Raw genomic sequence first — 16,557 nt, forward strand, 5'->3', positions numbered from 1 at the left:
ATCTTCATAGGACAAAAGAACAGGGCAACAATTCAGCAAATTAAAAACAAAAGAACAGTGATCTTATCCAGCAACAAAAGAATTTGCCCAGTGATATGCTCAACAAAAACAAAAATAATGAAATTAAAATATCAGAGCCATCAGCAAATAATACTAACAAAAATCAGCAAGTAACAAATGATAAATTAAAAATAGAATTATGACAACAAATTGTGAGAAATAAACTGAATTAAAAAAAATAAAACGCTAAGACTTGAAAATTTTTAAAACAGAATCATAACAACAAATTATGACAAATAAAAAGGATTTAGAAACAGAATTAAGAAAAAATAAAAAACCTAAGAGAAGGAAAGATGCAGCGAGAAGCGGAGAGACTGGACGGCGGCGAGTGAGAGAGAGAGAGAGTAGTGAGAGAGTGCTGAGTGAGAATTAGAGTTTTACCGTTTCGTGCTGAGGTTCCCGAAGAGTGAGAGAGCGCGTCCGTTGGAGAATTGAGAGTGAGAGTGAGAGTGAGAGTGAGTGGTTGACGGTTGTAGTCCGTTAGAGCAGAGTGAGAGAGAGTCCCCACATGCATTTTAAGAAGACAGAGTTCCCAAGGACTGAGGGTCCAATAAGAACTTCCACGTGGCAAGTTATTTTAAAATAAATAATTATATAAAATCATAATTAATTAAATAATTATATTAAATAATAAAATCATAATATAGGATTTAGATCCTCTAAATTTTAGATTTTCACTTTAGAAGATAAAGTTAAATCTCTCACCATTGAATGTTTTCTCTCTCATGTTTTCTCTTGGTTCCACCTATGAAATAAATAGTGATAGATCATACTTTACTCTCTAAAATAAATTTCAAAATTTAGAAGATCCAAATTCTTATTATTATGTGTTGGTGGCCTTCACAAAGTATTTGACCCAATGAACAACAAGTGTTTGTACTTTTTTTTTATGGAATTTAGTTAACATGTAGATGTTGATATTATTACTAAACCGTTTATTCTTATTTTATTTATATTTTATTAGACCCCATTTTTTATATTGGGTCTCTACAGAGTCATGAATTATTTATGTTTAGAAATTAAAAATTTTTAACATCATACTATTCATCTAAACATGCAATTACATTTTATACAACAAAAGTAGATAATATAAGTGTATAATAATATTTCAAGTGTATAAAAACCTTCCTCTAGATTTGAATAGATTTAAACAGAATGTGTGTTCCTATCTATTAATAGGTTTTGATGGACATTGCCAGAATCATTCATGATATCTTCAATGTTCGCATAGATGAAACCTAGGAATTTATTTGCCGGTTGCATCCTGATATCTTCATAGGACAAAAGAACAGGGCAACAATTCAACAAATTAAAAATAAAAGAACAGTGATCTTATCCAGCAACAAAAGAATTTGCCCAGTGATATGTTCAACATGTAACACCCTAACTACCAAAGTTCACGCTTCCGGCTGCGCTACTCTGATAGCTCGGACATTACGACGACTCTTATACTATTTATTACTAAAATATGAGCCTGTTTGAAACTTTAAACCGCAAATACCGTTCCCAAAAATACTTTCGTTCGATAACGTACATCCAAGGAAACCATACAACTTACAAAACTCATGAAGAGTACATCCATATATATACATACATATACAAATAATATTACAGACATTAACCAATACAATTCCTATCCCTCTTATAGAATATATCAAGATAAAGGCGAGGGTACAATAATTAATAAGCTAAATCAATACAGAACATCACAACAATAACTAAATAAATTCTTCGTAACTTCTGCGCCCATATCCTGAAAGGGGAAAAATGTAAGGGGTGAGAACATCATCCTCGAAAGGGTTCTCAGTAGAGGGTTTTTAGGAATTACTGTAATAGGATACATGAAGATAAACCGTACCAGTGATTATTAACCATCTTATGCCTCTTTTCAAAAACAACAGTTTACGATAAACGTAAAGTCAGAAATCTTTTCTGAAAGAGGAACCGTTCAATTCTCAAAACATCAAAGCATTTCAAAAAGGTTTATCTATACTGAACCAAAATAACCTTTCATATCTTATTCCAAAGCAGAACCACAAAACCGAAATCAACCACCGGTCCATCTCATTCAACCACGGCCCTAGGCCCAAACAATTCAACCACAACCAATCCACCACAATCCAACATAGTTCCAGAAGCAAACACAAGTAGGAAGATACAAACACAAACAAACAGTTATTGCAAGTAGAACAATTAGCAGTTAATCACATAAGCAAACCAAGTACAATATGCATACCCAAACAATGTCACATAGATGCATATGATGCATGCCTGTCCCTAGTGGCTGATGATATCATCTGTCGGTTATAGAGCCAACCCGACAAGTCCTGGTAGCTAACCATTGGACTGTCCCTCTGTCGCGCATCCCCAACTCAAGTTATACTCATCATAAACTTTATCATAAACATGATCCATATCCATCACCCTCACTGGTGAATATTTCGGGGGCGAGCTCATCCGGGACTTTCACAGTGCCCGGCCACACTTACGACATAGGGTCAACAGAGTATCAAGTCTCAACCTGGAGCACGTGGTGGCTAGCCACTGCTACTACCCAGGGAAACCCTCAACTCCGATAGTGGAAGTGCAAACATCACAACTTATCAATATCTCAGCATAAATGCTTTCATTCTCAATCATGGATCAACATCCATCTCAGCCATCCGGCTCACGGTTCAATCCAGAACCAGCCAATATTAATAATCACACGCAGCCATTCCGGCTCACGGTTCAATCCAGAACCAGCCAATATTCATATCATTCAAAGCCATTCCGGCTCACAACAAAATAGCACTTCCACATTCAAAATCATCAAATTATGAAATCGGCATTTAAGCCATAAATCATTTTCTCAATTCATTTCACTTTAAAATCAAGTTTCAACTCTTTTCAGCCTTGGCTTTAGAAATCTCGTTTCTCAAATCATCTCAGGCTCATAAGCCAAATTTACTCAAAGTGAGTTCCCTTTTTAAAACAGAGCCACTCTCGGCATTTTCTTTCCAAACTTCCAAACCATGGCAAGTTAAGGATTATTTCAAAGCATTCAAAATCACCCATCCAACAATGGGATTTTATATCAAAAGTTTCTCGGCAGAGTCCCAAGTCTTTAGGGAAGGTCAACCTATATCAATTCCTTAAAATTCATTGAAACTCTTAAAATCATAGATTTCTCGGTTCAAGTAAATAAAACTGAATTTACTATAAAACCGGCCATACCAAATCACAAGTTACAACCCGGTCCAAAAATCAACTCATTTGAAACGAAACCGGTTCATTTGAATCAAACCACTTTCAAGTTTCTTTTTAGAACCCATTTTTCTAACTCTTCCAAAATGCCTCAAACTTGATTAATCAATCAAAAGTCTAGGTTCCTTTGAAATCACTAAAAACTCCTTTTTATTTTAAAATCGATATTGGAGCATCATTCTTTCCTTCAGTGATTCAAACGGTAAAAATAGTTCAGTTCTAAATAAGCCGAACTCAACGTATAAGGTTCATCAAATAAATTAAGCTTGAAAACATAAATATCCTTTTAGTAAATCAAATCATACAATTTCTCAATTCCAACCCTTTTAAATAACCTTACAAACAATTGTAGGATTTTGTAGAAATTTCGGCAGCACCTCCCCTAAAACTTGGACTTTTGCCACCCGGTTCGGGTCCCAACTAAACCATTTCTCATTCCTTTTCAACAGTTCAAAACCAGAAATCAATTTAAAGCAAGCTAAATCCAACAACCGCCTCAGTGGCGTATCTCAAGGATACCATTTCAAAATCAACTCAATATCAATCGATATAACTCATTTCCAAAGCTTTAAAGATACGGTTCAATAACAAATCATTTGTCCAAAACCAAATCAATTAAAATAAACCAGGCTGAATTCAAAAGTGCATTCGACTTTTCACATCATTGAAACAATTGACTCAATTCAAACCAATCCTCAACGGTTTAAACTCAGATTTCAAATCTTTAAAGAATCAACTTCAAAACGTTATATTTCACAAAGCCACACAACAACTCAGCCAAACCAACTTCCATAATCATTCAAGTCAATTAAATAATACATAAGGCAGATACAATCACCAAATACACAATATCTCACATCAGTATCCATATGTAATAATTCCAATACATAAAACATAGTTTTTGGAAAGCGCCCCTACCTCAAAATGCAAATTTCATAACCCAAACGCTTCACCGAGTCCTTTTCGCCTCCACCCAAAATCAAAGGCAGCTTCAAAGCACAGCCCACACATTTTTGCAGCAGCATAAACAGCTCTAATTTACAATAAGCAACCTCGGTTACTAAACCCTAAGAACATTTATTTCGTAAATGCATTAATACACGTACAGAACAATAACGCGAGGATTTCCGAAACATAAATACCTACTCGGATAACAAAACGAGGCGGCTACAACTCCAAGCACAGAATACAAGCACGAATCCACAACCCTATGATGGACAACACCGCAATGCCTCAGCATAAGCTTACAGAGCAGCGACAAAAGGCCTTTCGACTCAGAAATTCTTACCAAAACAGAGGACTCGGTGGCTGTTTCCGGTGACAGAGGCGACGAAGGCCAGGTGCGGCGACCCCCAGTGGCTCTTTCTCCCTCTACGCGACTCAAATGACCGCTGCAGCAACAAGTCGTGACTATGGTATTCTCAGAATTCAAAAGAAATAGAATCCATTAACAAGACCTTACCAACAGTGTTCTTCCGGCGACGAAAATGGCGTTCCCCGGCAGCCAGGCAAGGCGGCACAGTTCCAGACAGCGGAAGTGATAGGGAGCACTGTGGGTATAGCAAACAGCAGCGGTGGCTCCCCAGCTTGCCCTCTGTTCGCGTTCTTTCTCTCGCTCAGACCAGATCGGCAGCGGTTGGGCTCACCAGCAACGACGGCGAGGCCACGCTTCTCCTCGCGACGGCGTCCTCCATCAATGGCGTCAGGGCTCGACAGCAATGCCGGCGACGTGAAAAGGGCTCCGACGCGGTGGCTGGACCTTAGCTCGGCCTCAAATCCGCTCTCTCCTTCGTGCGTCTCTCCTTCCCGCGTGGTCTCCTCGGCGCTGGTGCAGACGGCGACGCAACGCGATGGCTGTCCTGGGCGGCGCAGCGGCGACTAGGGACTGGATGCGACTCCAGTGGTGACGGCGAGGCAGAACGGAGACCAGCAGTGGCTACCCCGTCTCGCGTGCCCTGGCTCGCGCTCTTCCTCTCTTCGTGAAGCGGCGGCAATGGTGGCTCCTTACCGGCGCCGTTCCTCCCGTCTCCCCTCTCCTTCTTCCCGTTTCCTCCTAACCCTTTTCTTTCTTTTGCTTCATTTTACAGCCGTTGCTGCATTTTGGTTTGGGAAAGGGAAGGCGTTTGTTTGCTGCTGGGTTGGGTGAGAAAAACCGGGTCGGGTAACGGGTCGTTGGGTTAGGGTTTCATTTTCAAAAATTAGGGTTAAGGGTAATTTGGTAATTTCAATTAAAATTAGGAATAATATAATAATTGAAATCCAATTTAAATCCAACACTATTTGTATATAGAAAAATACTATTTACTCATCAATTTCACAAATTATTTTCAATAAAATGCCCAAATCCAAAAATTAGAAATAATATACTTAATTTCTTCATTTTCCAAAATAGCAGTAATAATATTTAAAATATTACTTATCTAATCCAAATCATATAAAATCTTTATTATTTCATAACTATCAACTTTATAATTCAAATATAGAAAATAATCCAATAATTATAAAATTAAATAATAATCATAACTCATCTCAAATTCAATAAATCAAAACTTGCCTTAATTATCTTTAATAAAATAATTTCTAAAATTAAGGCTGTAAATAACTATATGATTTGGGACTTACTCAAAAAGACTTTTCAAAGGTTTTGGGTCTTACATTCTACCCACCTTATAAAAATTTTCGCCCTCGAAAATTGATACAAAATGAAAGAAATTCCATAACAGTTCACCCTTGAACACATTCAAGGAAGAAGCAAAAATATCTCAAAATATAATCATATATACGATTTTCAAATACTTTGATTGTCATGAGCTTAAGGATGTAAAGGTAGGAGTGTGATTGCAAAGCAAACGTTACAAGGTAGGCTCAATGCAAAAGTTAGCATGGGTCAATCATGTGATAGAAGGGCAAAGCATCAAAGGCTATAAAACAGGATAGAGTTAAAACGACGTGCTTAACCTCCGCACACTAATCTCATATCAACCTCAAAGTTTCAACTTTCCAACTTCATCAAGCACTTTACAAACCCCAATTTCGATCATTAGCCTGACAACCACAGATCCGTTCGCAAGGAACAAAACGCCCACAAATCATACGTTGCACACCTACCGCTTCAACTTCTGTATACACATCACGTCTTAAAGGACTAACGTATCGCGTTACTACGTCTACAAGTCGCACGTGATATCAAAACAATTCTCGAGTCTACTCAGAAGGATACAAGATTCTAGCAAGGAGAAATGATATCAAGGATAGTACTCATAGATTAGAAAGAATATATCCAATTCCAGATAAACAAGGATGCTCAAGTAATGAAGTTTGCTAGAAATAAATCAATTGACAACTTCAAAGATAACCCTTGGATCAAAGAAGTTCAATAGGATCAACAAGAAAACCAGCGCATCAGTTTGAAACAAACTCAAACTGAGTCGATGAAATATGAGGTTTACAGAAGATAATATTTCAAACCTAAGACAAAGATCACAGAACTCAAGAGCATGATTACAAATATTTTTGAATACATTGTTTTTAAAAGAATCGAAAACTTGCAAGAAAGTCGCCTCGCAGTTTAAAAGAAGGTTAAGCAGTAAACATCCTTCAAAAGAGTAACAAAAACGTAAACGTGGCTTTGCTTTAATATAATTTCATGTTGAAACAGATCATGTAGAATTTTAAAACAAACTGTACACAGATTTTGGCTAAGAGCAAAAGTATTTCCTCAACTATTTTGGAAGATAGTTAGGTGTACAATCTTAATCAAAAGCGATCATAAAACTCGGAAGAGAAATCAAATGCTCGTTCAAAAATCCTCAAAATACATATTCAAACAAGCGTGTATAACATTTATAGCGAGAACAAAAGAGGAGGTTAAACTCTTTTTAGAAAAGAAATCCCGAGGTAAAAATTTTGCTTACAATCTGGTAAGGAAACAAGCGGTGTGTTACAAACAAACAGGTTTCCATTAAACAAGGGAACTTTTTAGAACCTCATTTAAAATAGCGCATGTCAATTTTAAAACAATTTTGTCACAAATCGAACAATGGTTTTCAATCTCAATCAAGCAATAGAAAATAAATTCCATTTAGAACTTCTTCAAAGAGAATTCAAAACTTCTTTAAAAGGTTCAAAACAAGACTCCAAAAGTATACTTGAAATCACCATCTCAGAAGGATATTCAAGAAAATTATGATGTACTTAAAAAGAGTCAGGCCATGCAAGAGAGGGTTTTAAATCAAGGTAGTTCAAACAAGATTCACTAGTCGTGAAACATCCAACAAGCTTCCAATTGACCCAAAAGAAAAGTCGTAGGAAAAGACAACTCAATCATTAGTAATTTCTCAAGAATAAATCTTTAACTAAAAACTTTTGTAAAGATAATGAGAGGATATATAAATGATGCACTATTTGAAAACGAATCAAGCTAACTCACATAAGAATGAGATTCACGAGATTGGAAAAACCAAGATTAATGATAATTTCACAAGATGTAAGAAATTAGTTAAAAACAAAATCAAGTATGACATTGATAGAGATGATAGGTTTAACAAAGAATTTAGTCCGTTCACAAGAAGAAAGCTATGAGTCCAACATTTTCAAAAGAACAACAGTGGCATAAACCATGTAGTATGCTAAATCAAACTCAATTCGAAATAAATTAAGTAAAGTTTATCAAATGAGACTCAACTGGGATAAAAGTGAAAAAAAAAAAAAGCTTTCCTTTCCAAAATTTTGAAAAATATCCAAATACTTAATCAAATGAAGATGTGCATTGGAACTATAGTAAAATTACTAGAAAGTCAAATTGTAATTTAAGGTAAATGTAGTTCCGTAAACCAGTAAACGCACAGGCGATGTATTAGAAATAAATAATCATTAAACTGTATGAGAAATCTTTCAAGTTCCAAATGTGTAGATAAGTATATATCAAATCAACAACAACTTTTGTGAAAATCTCAAAATTAGCTGTAATAAATGTCAAATAAGAGGAAAACCGAATCAACAAATTCTTTAAGAATGAATTCGGAACCCGGAGTTAAAGTCATAGCACATTAAGACAAGTTCAAGGCTATATCAAAGAATACTTGAATCAAGAAGAACTCAAACAGAGGAAGATAGATACAACAAGGATTTCAAACAAGCATATGCAATTGAGATCAAACAAGAATGCATATGAATAGAGAAATAGAGCGGAAACATCAAATTACTTTTCAAGGGAAGTAGCAAACAAGAACTTCAAGTTAGGCTATGAAAGAACTGGTCGACTCGAACAAAATCCAAAACACACAACTGAATAGCCTCGAGAAATAGTTTCCAACGTTCCCAAAACCCGTGATTCACTTTGCTCAAAACTCGCATATTATCTATGATAACTCATTAGTGCTTTCATGTACATAACTCACTAGTATTAAGCCGGCCAAACTTAATATCAGAAATTATGCAACGGAAGACTAACAACGTTAATCAATAGATCGTCATGTGCATAAAGCTCTAATTCTCGTCATTCGACAAGACCTAATACATGACAAACGCTCAGAGTATGCAATTGAAGCATAGTCAGTCCATTCCTCAGGCTCTACAGGAAGAACTGCTCTGATACCATAATGTAACACCCTAACTACCAACGTTCACGCTTCCGGCTGCGCTACTCTGATAGCTCGGACATTACGACGACTCTTATACTATTTATTACTAAAATATGAGCCTGTTTGAAACTTTAAACCGCAAATACCGTTCCCAAAAATACTTTCGTTCGATAACGTACATCCAAGGAAACCATACAACTTACAAAACTCATGAAGAGTACATCCATATATATACATACATATACAAATAATATTACAGACATTAACCAATACAATTCCTATCCCTCTTATAGAATATATCAAGATAAAGGCGAGGGTACAATAATTAATAAGCTAAATCAATACAGAACATCACAACAATAACTAAATAAATTCTTCGTAACTTCTGCGCCCATATCCTGAAAGGGGAAAAATGTAAGGGGTGAGAACATCATCCTCGAAAGGGTTCTCAGTAGAGGGTTTTTAGGAATTACTGTAATAGGATACATGAAGATAAACCGTACCAGTGATTATTAACCATCTTATGCCTCTTTTCAAAAACAACAGTTTACGATAAACGTAAAGTCAGAAATCTTTTCTGAAAGAGGAACCGTTCAATTCTCAAAACATCAAAGCATTTCAAAAAGGTTTATCTATACTGAACCAAAATAACCTTTCATATCTTATTCCAAACCAGAACCACAAAACCGAAATCAACCACCGGTCCATCTCATTCAACCACGGCCCTAGGCCCAAACAATTCAACCACAACCAATCCACCACAATCCAACATAGTTCCAGAAGCAAACACAAGTAGGAAGATACAAACACAAACAAACAGTTATTGCAAGTAGAACAATTAGCAGTTAATCACATAGGCAAACCAAGTACAATATGCATACCCAAACAATGTCACATAGATGCATATGATGCATGCCTGTCCCTAGTGGCTGATGATATCATCTGTCGGTTATAGAGCCAACCCGACAAGTCCTGGTAGCTAACCATTGGACTGTCCCTCTGTCGCGCATCCCCAACTCAAGTTATACTCATCATAAACTTTATCATAAACATGATCCATATCCATCACCCTCACTGGTGAATATTTCGGGGGCGAGCTCATCCGGGACTTTCACAGTGCCCGGCCACACTTACGACATAGGGTCAACAGAGTATCAAGTCTCAACCTGGAGCACGTGGTGGCTAGCCACTGCTACTACCCAGGGAAACCCTCAACTCCGATAGTGGAAGTGCAAACATCACAACTTATCAATATCTCAGCATAAATGCTTTCATTCTCAATCATGGATCAACATCCATCTCAGCCATCCGGCTCACGGTTCAATCCAGAACCAGCCAATATTAATAATCACACGCAGCCATTCCGGCTCACGGTTCAATCCAGAACCAGCCAATATTCATATCATTCAAAGCCATTCCGGCTCACAACAAAATAGCACTTCCACATTCAAAATCATCAAATTATGAAATCGGCATTTAAGCCATAAATCATTTTCTCAATTCATTTCACTTTAAAATCAAGTTTCAACTCTTTTCAGCCTTGGCTTTAGAAATCTCGTTTCTCAAATCATCTCAGGCTCATAAGCCAAATTTACTCAAAGTGAGTTCCCTTTTTAAAACAGAGCCACTCTCGGCATTTTCTTTCCAAACTTCCAAACCATGGCAAGTTAAGGATTATTTCAAAGCATTCAAAATCACCCATCCAACAATGGGATTTTATATCAAAAGTTTCTCGGCAGAGTCCCAAGTCTTTAGGGAAGGTCAACCTATATCAATTCCTTAAAATTCATTGAAACTCTTAAAATCATAGATTTCTCGGTTCAAGTAAATAAAACTGAATTTACTATAAAACCGGCCATACCAAATCACAAGTTACAACCCGGTCCAAAAATCAACTCATTTGAAACGAAACCGGTTCATTTGAATCAAACCACTTTCAAGTTTCTTTTTAGAACCCATTTTTCTAACTCTTCCAAAATGCCTCAAACTTGATTAATCAATCAAAAGTCTAGGTTCCTTTGAAATCACTAAAAACTCCTTTTTATTTTAAAATCGATATTGGAGCATCATTCTTTCCTTCAGTGATTCAAACGGTAAAAATAGTTCAGTTCTAAATAAGCCGAACTCAACGTATAAGGTTCATCAAATAAATTAAGCTTGAAAACATAAATATCCTTTTAGTAAATCAAATCATACAATTTCTCAATTCCAACCCTTTTAAATAACCTTACAAACAATTGTAGGATTTTGTAGAAATTTCGGCAGCACCTCCCCTAAAACTTGGACTTTTGCCACCCGGTTCGGGTCCCAACTAAACCATTTCTCATTCCTTTTCAACAGTTCAAAACCAGAAATCAATTTAAAGCAAGCTAAATCCAACAACCGCCTCAGTGGCGTATCTCAAGGATACCATTTCAAAATCAACTCAATATCAATCGATATAACTCATTTCCAAAGCTTTAAAGATACGGTTCAATAACAAATCATTTGTCCAAAACCAAATCAATTAAAATAAACCAGGCTGAATTCAAAAGTGCATTCGACTTTTCACATCATTGAAACAATTGACTCAATTCAAACCAATCCTCAACGGTTTAAACTCAGATTTCAAATCTTTAAAGAATCAACTTCAAAACGTTATATTTCACAAAGCCACACAACAACTCAGCCAAACCAACTTCCATAATCATTCAAGTCAATTAAATAATACATAAGGCAGATACAATCACCAAATACACAATATCTCACATCAGTATCCATATGTAATAATTCCAATACATAAAACATAGTTTTTGGAAAGCGCCCCTACCTCAAAATGCAAATTTCATAACCCAAACGCTTCACCGAGTCCTTTTCGCCTCCACCCAAAATCAAAGGCAGCTTCAAAGCACAGCCCACACATTTTTGCAGCAGCATAAACAGCTCTAATTTACAATAAGCAACCTCGGTTACTAAACCCTAAGAACATTTATTTCGTAAATGCATTAATACACGTACAGAACAATAACGCGAGGATTTCCGAAACATAAATACCTACTCGGATAACAAAACGAGGCGGCTACAACTCCAAGCACAGAATACAAGCACGAATCCACAACCCTATGATGGACAACACCGCAATGCCTCAGCATAAGCTTACAGAGCAGCGACAAAAGGCCTTTCGACTCAGAAATTCTTACCAAAACAGAGGACTCGGTGGCTGTTTCCGGTGACAGAGGCGACGAAGGCCAGGTGCGGCGACCCCCAGTGGCTCTTTCTCCCTCTACGCGACTCAAATGACCGCTGCAGCAACAAGTCGTGACTATGGTATTCTCAGAATTCAAAAGAAATAGAATCCATTAACAAGACCTTACCAACAGTGTTCTTCCGGCGACGAAAATGGCGTTCCCCGGCAGCCAGGCAAGGCGGCACAGTTCCAGACAGCGGAAGTGATAGGGAGCACTGTGGGTATAGCAAACAGCAGCGGTGGCTCCCCAGCTTGCCCTCTGTTCGCGTTCTTTCTCTCGCTCAGACCAGATCGGCAGCGGTTGGGCTCACCAGCAACGACGGCGAGGCCACGCTTCTCCTCGCGACGGCGTCCTCCATCAATGGCGTCAGGGCTCGACAGCAATGCCGGCGACGTGAAAAGGGCTCCGACGCGGTGGCTGGACCTTAGCTCGGCCTCAAATCCGCTCTCTCCTTCGTGCGTCTCTCCTTCCCGCGCGGTCTCCTCGGCGCTGGTGCAGACGGCGACGCAACGCGATGGCTGTCCTGGGCGGCGCAGCGGCGACTAGGGACTGGATGCGACTCCAGTGGTGACGGCGAGGCAGAACGGAGACCAGCAGTGGCTACCCCGTCTCGCGTGCCCTGGCTCGCGCTCTTCCTCTCTTCGTGAAGCGGCGGCAATGGTGGCTCCTTACCGGCGCCGTTCCTCCCGTCTCCCCTCTCCTTCTTCCCGTTTCCTCCTAACCCTTTTCTTTCTTTTGCTTCATTTTACAGCCGTTGCTGCATTTTGGTTTGGGAAAGGGAAGGCGTTTGTTTGCTGCTGGGTTGGGTGAGAAAAACCGGGTCGGGTAACGGGTCGTTGGGTTAGGGTTTCATTTTCAAAAATTAGGGTTAAGGGTAATTTGGTAATTTCAATTAAAATTAGGAATAATATAATAATTGAAATCCAATTTAAATCCAACACTATTTGTATATAGAAAAATACTATTTACTCATCAATTTCACAAATTATTTTCAATAAAATGCCCAAATCCAAAAATTAGAAATAATATACTTAATTTCTTCATTTTCCAAAATAGCAGTAATAATATTTAAAATATTACTTATCTAATCCAAATCATATAAAATCTTTATTATTTCATAACTATCAACTTTATAATTCAAATATAGAAAATAATCCAATAATTATAAAATTAAATAATAATCATAACTCATCTCAAATTCAATAAATCAAAACTTGCCTTAATTATCTTTAATAAAATAATTTCTAAAATTAAGGCTGTAAATAACTATATGATTTGGGACTTACTCAAAAAGACTTTTCAAAGGTTTTGGGTCTTACATTCTACCCACCTTATAAAAATTTTCGCCCTCGAAAATTGATACAAAATGAAAGAAATTCCATAACAGTTCACCCTTGAACACATTCAAGGAAGAAGCAAAAATATCTCAAAATATAATCATATATACGATTTTCAAATACTTTGATTGTCATGAGCTTAAGGATGTAAAGGTAGGAGTGTGATTGCAAAGCAAACGTTACAAGGTAGGCTCAATGCAAAAGTTAGCATGGGTCAATCATGTGATAGAAGGGCAAAGCATCAAAGGCTATAAAACAGGATAGAGTTAAAACGACGTGCTTAACCTCCGCACACTAATCTCATATCAACCTCAAAGTTTCAACTTTCCAACTTCATCAAGCACTTTACAAACCCCAATTTCGATCATTAGCCTGACAACCACAGATCCGTTCGCAAGGAACAAAACGCCCACAAATCATACGTTGCACACCTACCGCTTCAACTTCTGTATACACATCACGTCTTAAAGGACTAACGTATCGCGTTACTACGTCTACAAGTCGCACGTGATATCAAAACAATTCTCGAGTCTACTCAGAAGGATACAAGATTCTAGCAAGGAGAAATGATATCAAGGATAGTACTCATAGATTAGAAAGAATATATCCAATTCCAGATAAACAAGGATGCTCAAGTAATGAAGTTTGCTAGAAATAAATCAATTGACAACTTCAAAGATAACCCTTGGATCAAAGAAGTTCAATAGGATCAACAAGAAAACCAGCGCATCAGTTTGAAACAAACTCAAACTGAGTCGATGAAATATGAGGTTTACAGAAGATAATATTTCAAACCTAAGACAAAGATCACAGAACTCAAGAGCATGATTACAAATATTTTTGAATACATTGTTTTTAAAAGAATCGAAAACTTGCAAGAAAGTCGCCTCGCAGTTTAAAAGAAGGTTAAGCAGTAAACATCCTTCAAAAGAGTAACAAAAACGTAAACGTGGCTTTGCTTTAATATAATTTCATGTTGAAACAGATCATGTAGAATTTTAAAACAAACTGTACACAGATTTTGGCTAAGAGCAAAAGTATTTCCTCAACTATTTTGGAAGATAGTTAGGTGTACAATCTTAATCAAAAGCGATCATAAAACTCGGAAGAGAAATCAAATGCTCGTTCAAAAATCCTCAAAATACATATTCAAACAAGCGTGTATAACATTTATAGCGAGAACAAAAGAGGAGGTTAAACTCTTTTTAGAAAAGAAATCCCGAGGTAAAAATTTTGCTTACAATCTGGTAAGGAAACAAGCGGTGTGTTACAAACAAACAGGTTTCCATTAAACAAGGGAACTTTTTAGAACCTCATTTAAAATAGCGCATGTCAATTTTAAAACAATTTTGTCACAAATCGAACAATGGTTTTCAATCTCAATCAAGCAATAGAAAATAAATTCCATTTAGAACTTCTTCAAAGAGAATTCAAAACTTCTTTAAAAGGTTCAAAATAAGACTCCAAAAGTATACTTGAAATCACCATCTCAGAAGGATATTCAAGAAAATTATGATGTACTTAAAAAGAGTCAGGCCATGCAAGAGAGGGTTTTAAATCAAGGTAGTTCAAACAAGATTCACTAGTCGTGAAACATCCAACAAGCTTCCAATTGACCCAAAAGAAAAGTCGTAGGAAAAGACAACTCAATCATTAGTAATTTCTCAAGAATAAATCTTTAACTAAAAACTTTTGTAAAGATAATGAGAGGATATATAAATGATGCACTATTTGAAAACGAATCAAGCTAACTCACATAAGAATGAGATTCACGAGATTGGAAAAACCAAGATTAATGATAATTTCACAAGATGTAAGAAATTAGTTAAAAACAAAATCAAGTATGACATTGATAGAGATGATAGGTTTAACAAAGAATTTAGTCCGTTCACAAGAAGAAAGCTATGAGTCCAACATTTTCAAAAGAACAACAGTGGCATAAACCATGTAGTATGCTAAATCAAACTCAATTCGAAATAAATTAAGTAAAGTTTATCAAATGAGACTCAACTGGGATAAAAGTGAAAAAAAAAAAAGCTTTCCTTTCCAAAATTTTGAAAAATATCCAAATACTTAATCAAATGAAGATGTGCATTGGAACTATAGTAAAATTACTAGAAAGTCAAATTGTAATTTAAGGTAAATGTAGTTCCGTAAACCAGTAAACGCACAGGCGATGTATTAGAAATAAATAATCATTAAACTGTATGAGAAATCTTTCAAGTTCCAAATGTGTAGATAAGTATATATCAAATCAACAACAACTTTTGTGAAAATCTCAAAATTAGCTGTAATAAATGTCAAATAAGAGGAAAACCGAATCAACAAATTCTTTAAGAATGAATTCGGAACCCGGAGTTAAAGTCATAGCACATTAAGACAAGTTCAAGGCTATATCAAAGAATACTTGAATCAAGAAGAACTCAAACAGAGGAAGATAGATACAACAAGGATTTCAAACAAGCATATGCAATTGAGATCAAACAAGAATGCATATGAATAGAGAAATAGAGCGGAAACATCAAATTACTTTTCAAGGGAAGTAGCAAACAAGAACTTCAAGTTAGGCTATGAAAGAACTGGTCGACTCGAACAAAATCCAAAACACACAACTGAATAGCCTCGAGAAATAGTTTCCAACGTTCCCAAAACCCGTGATTCACTTTGCTCAAAACTCGCATATTATCTATGATAACTCATTAGTGCTTTCATGTACATAACTCACTAGTATTAAGCCGGCCAAACTTAATATCAGAAATTATGCAACGGAAGACTAACAACGTTAATCAATAGATCGTCATGTGCATAAAGCTCTAATTCTCGTCATTCGACAAGACCTAATACATGACAAACGCTCAGAGTATGCAATTGAAGCATAGTCAGTCCATTCCTCAGGCTCTACAGGAAGAACTGCTCTGATACCATAATGTAACACCCTAACTACCAAAGTTCACGCTTCCGGCTGCGCTACTCTGATAGCTCGGACATTACGACGACTCTTATACTATTTATTACTAAAATATGAGCCTGTTTGAAACTTTAAACCGCAAATACCGTTCCCAAAAATACTTTCGTTCGATAACGTACATCCAAGGAAACCATACA

General features: G+C 36.7%; 2 protein-coding genes across 2 annotated transcripts; both read right to left on the reverse strand.

Annotated features, from left to right (window-relative positions):
* Positions 1-1,563: 1,563 nt before the first annotated feature.
* On the reverse strand, positions 1,564-5,386 carry LOC112725420 (uncharacterized). Its single transcript, XM_072209029.1, has 5 exons — positions 5,365-5,386; positions 4,769-5,165; positions 4,453-4,697; positions 4,225-4,339; positions 1,564-1,813 (listed from the first exon to the last, which is right to left on the reverse strand). Exons 1-5 carry the CDS (start codon positions 5,384-5,386, stop codon positions 1,741-1,743), a joined length of 852 nt encoding a protein of 283 aa, XP_072065130.1. The 3' UTR covers positions 1,564-1,740.
* A 3,701-nt stretch (positions 5,387-9,087) lies between these two features.
* On the reverse strand, positions 9,088-16,554 carry LOC112725436 (uncharacterized). The gene is made up of 5 exons (XM_029290128.2): positions 16,540-16,554; positions 12,242-12,657; positions 11,926-12,170; positions 11,698-11,812; positions 9,088-9,286 (listed from the first exon to the last, which is right to left on the reverse strand). The coding sequence occupies exons 1-5, from the start codon at positions 16,552-16,554 to the stop codon at positions 9,214-9,216; spliced, it is 864 nt and encodes a 287-aa protein (XP_029145961.1). The 3' UTR covers positions 9,088-9,213.
* Positions 16,555-16,557: the final 3 nt, after the last annotated feature.

This window comes from Arachis hypogaea, chromosome 2 (assembly GCF_003086295.3).
Source record: "Arachis hypogaea cultivar Tifrunner chromosome 2, arahy.Tifrunner.gnm2.J5K5, whole genome shotgun sequence".
NCBI lineage: Eukaryota > Viridiplantae > Streptophyta > Magnoliopsida > Fabales > Fabaceae > Arachis > Arachis hypogaea.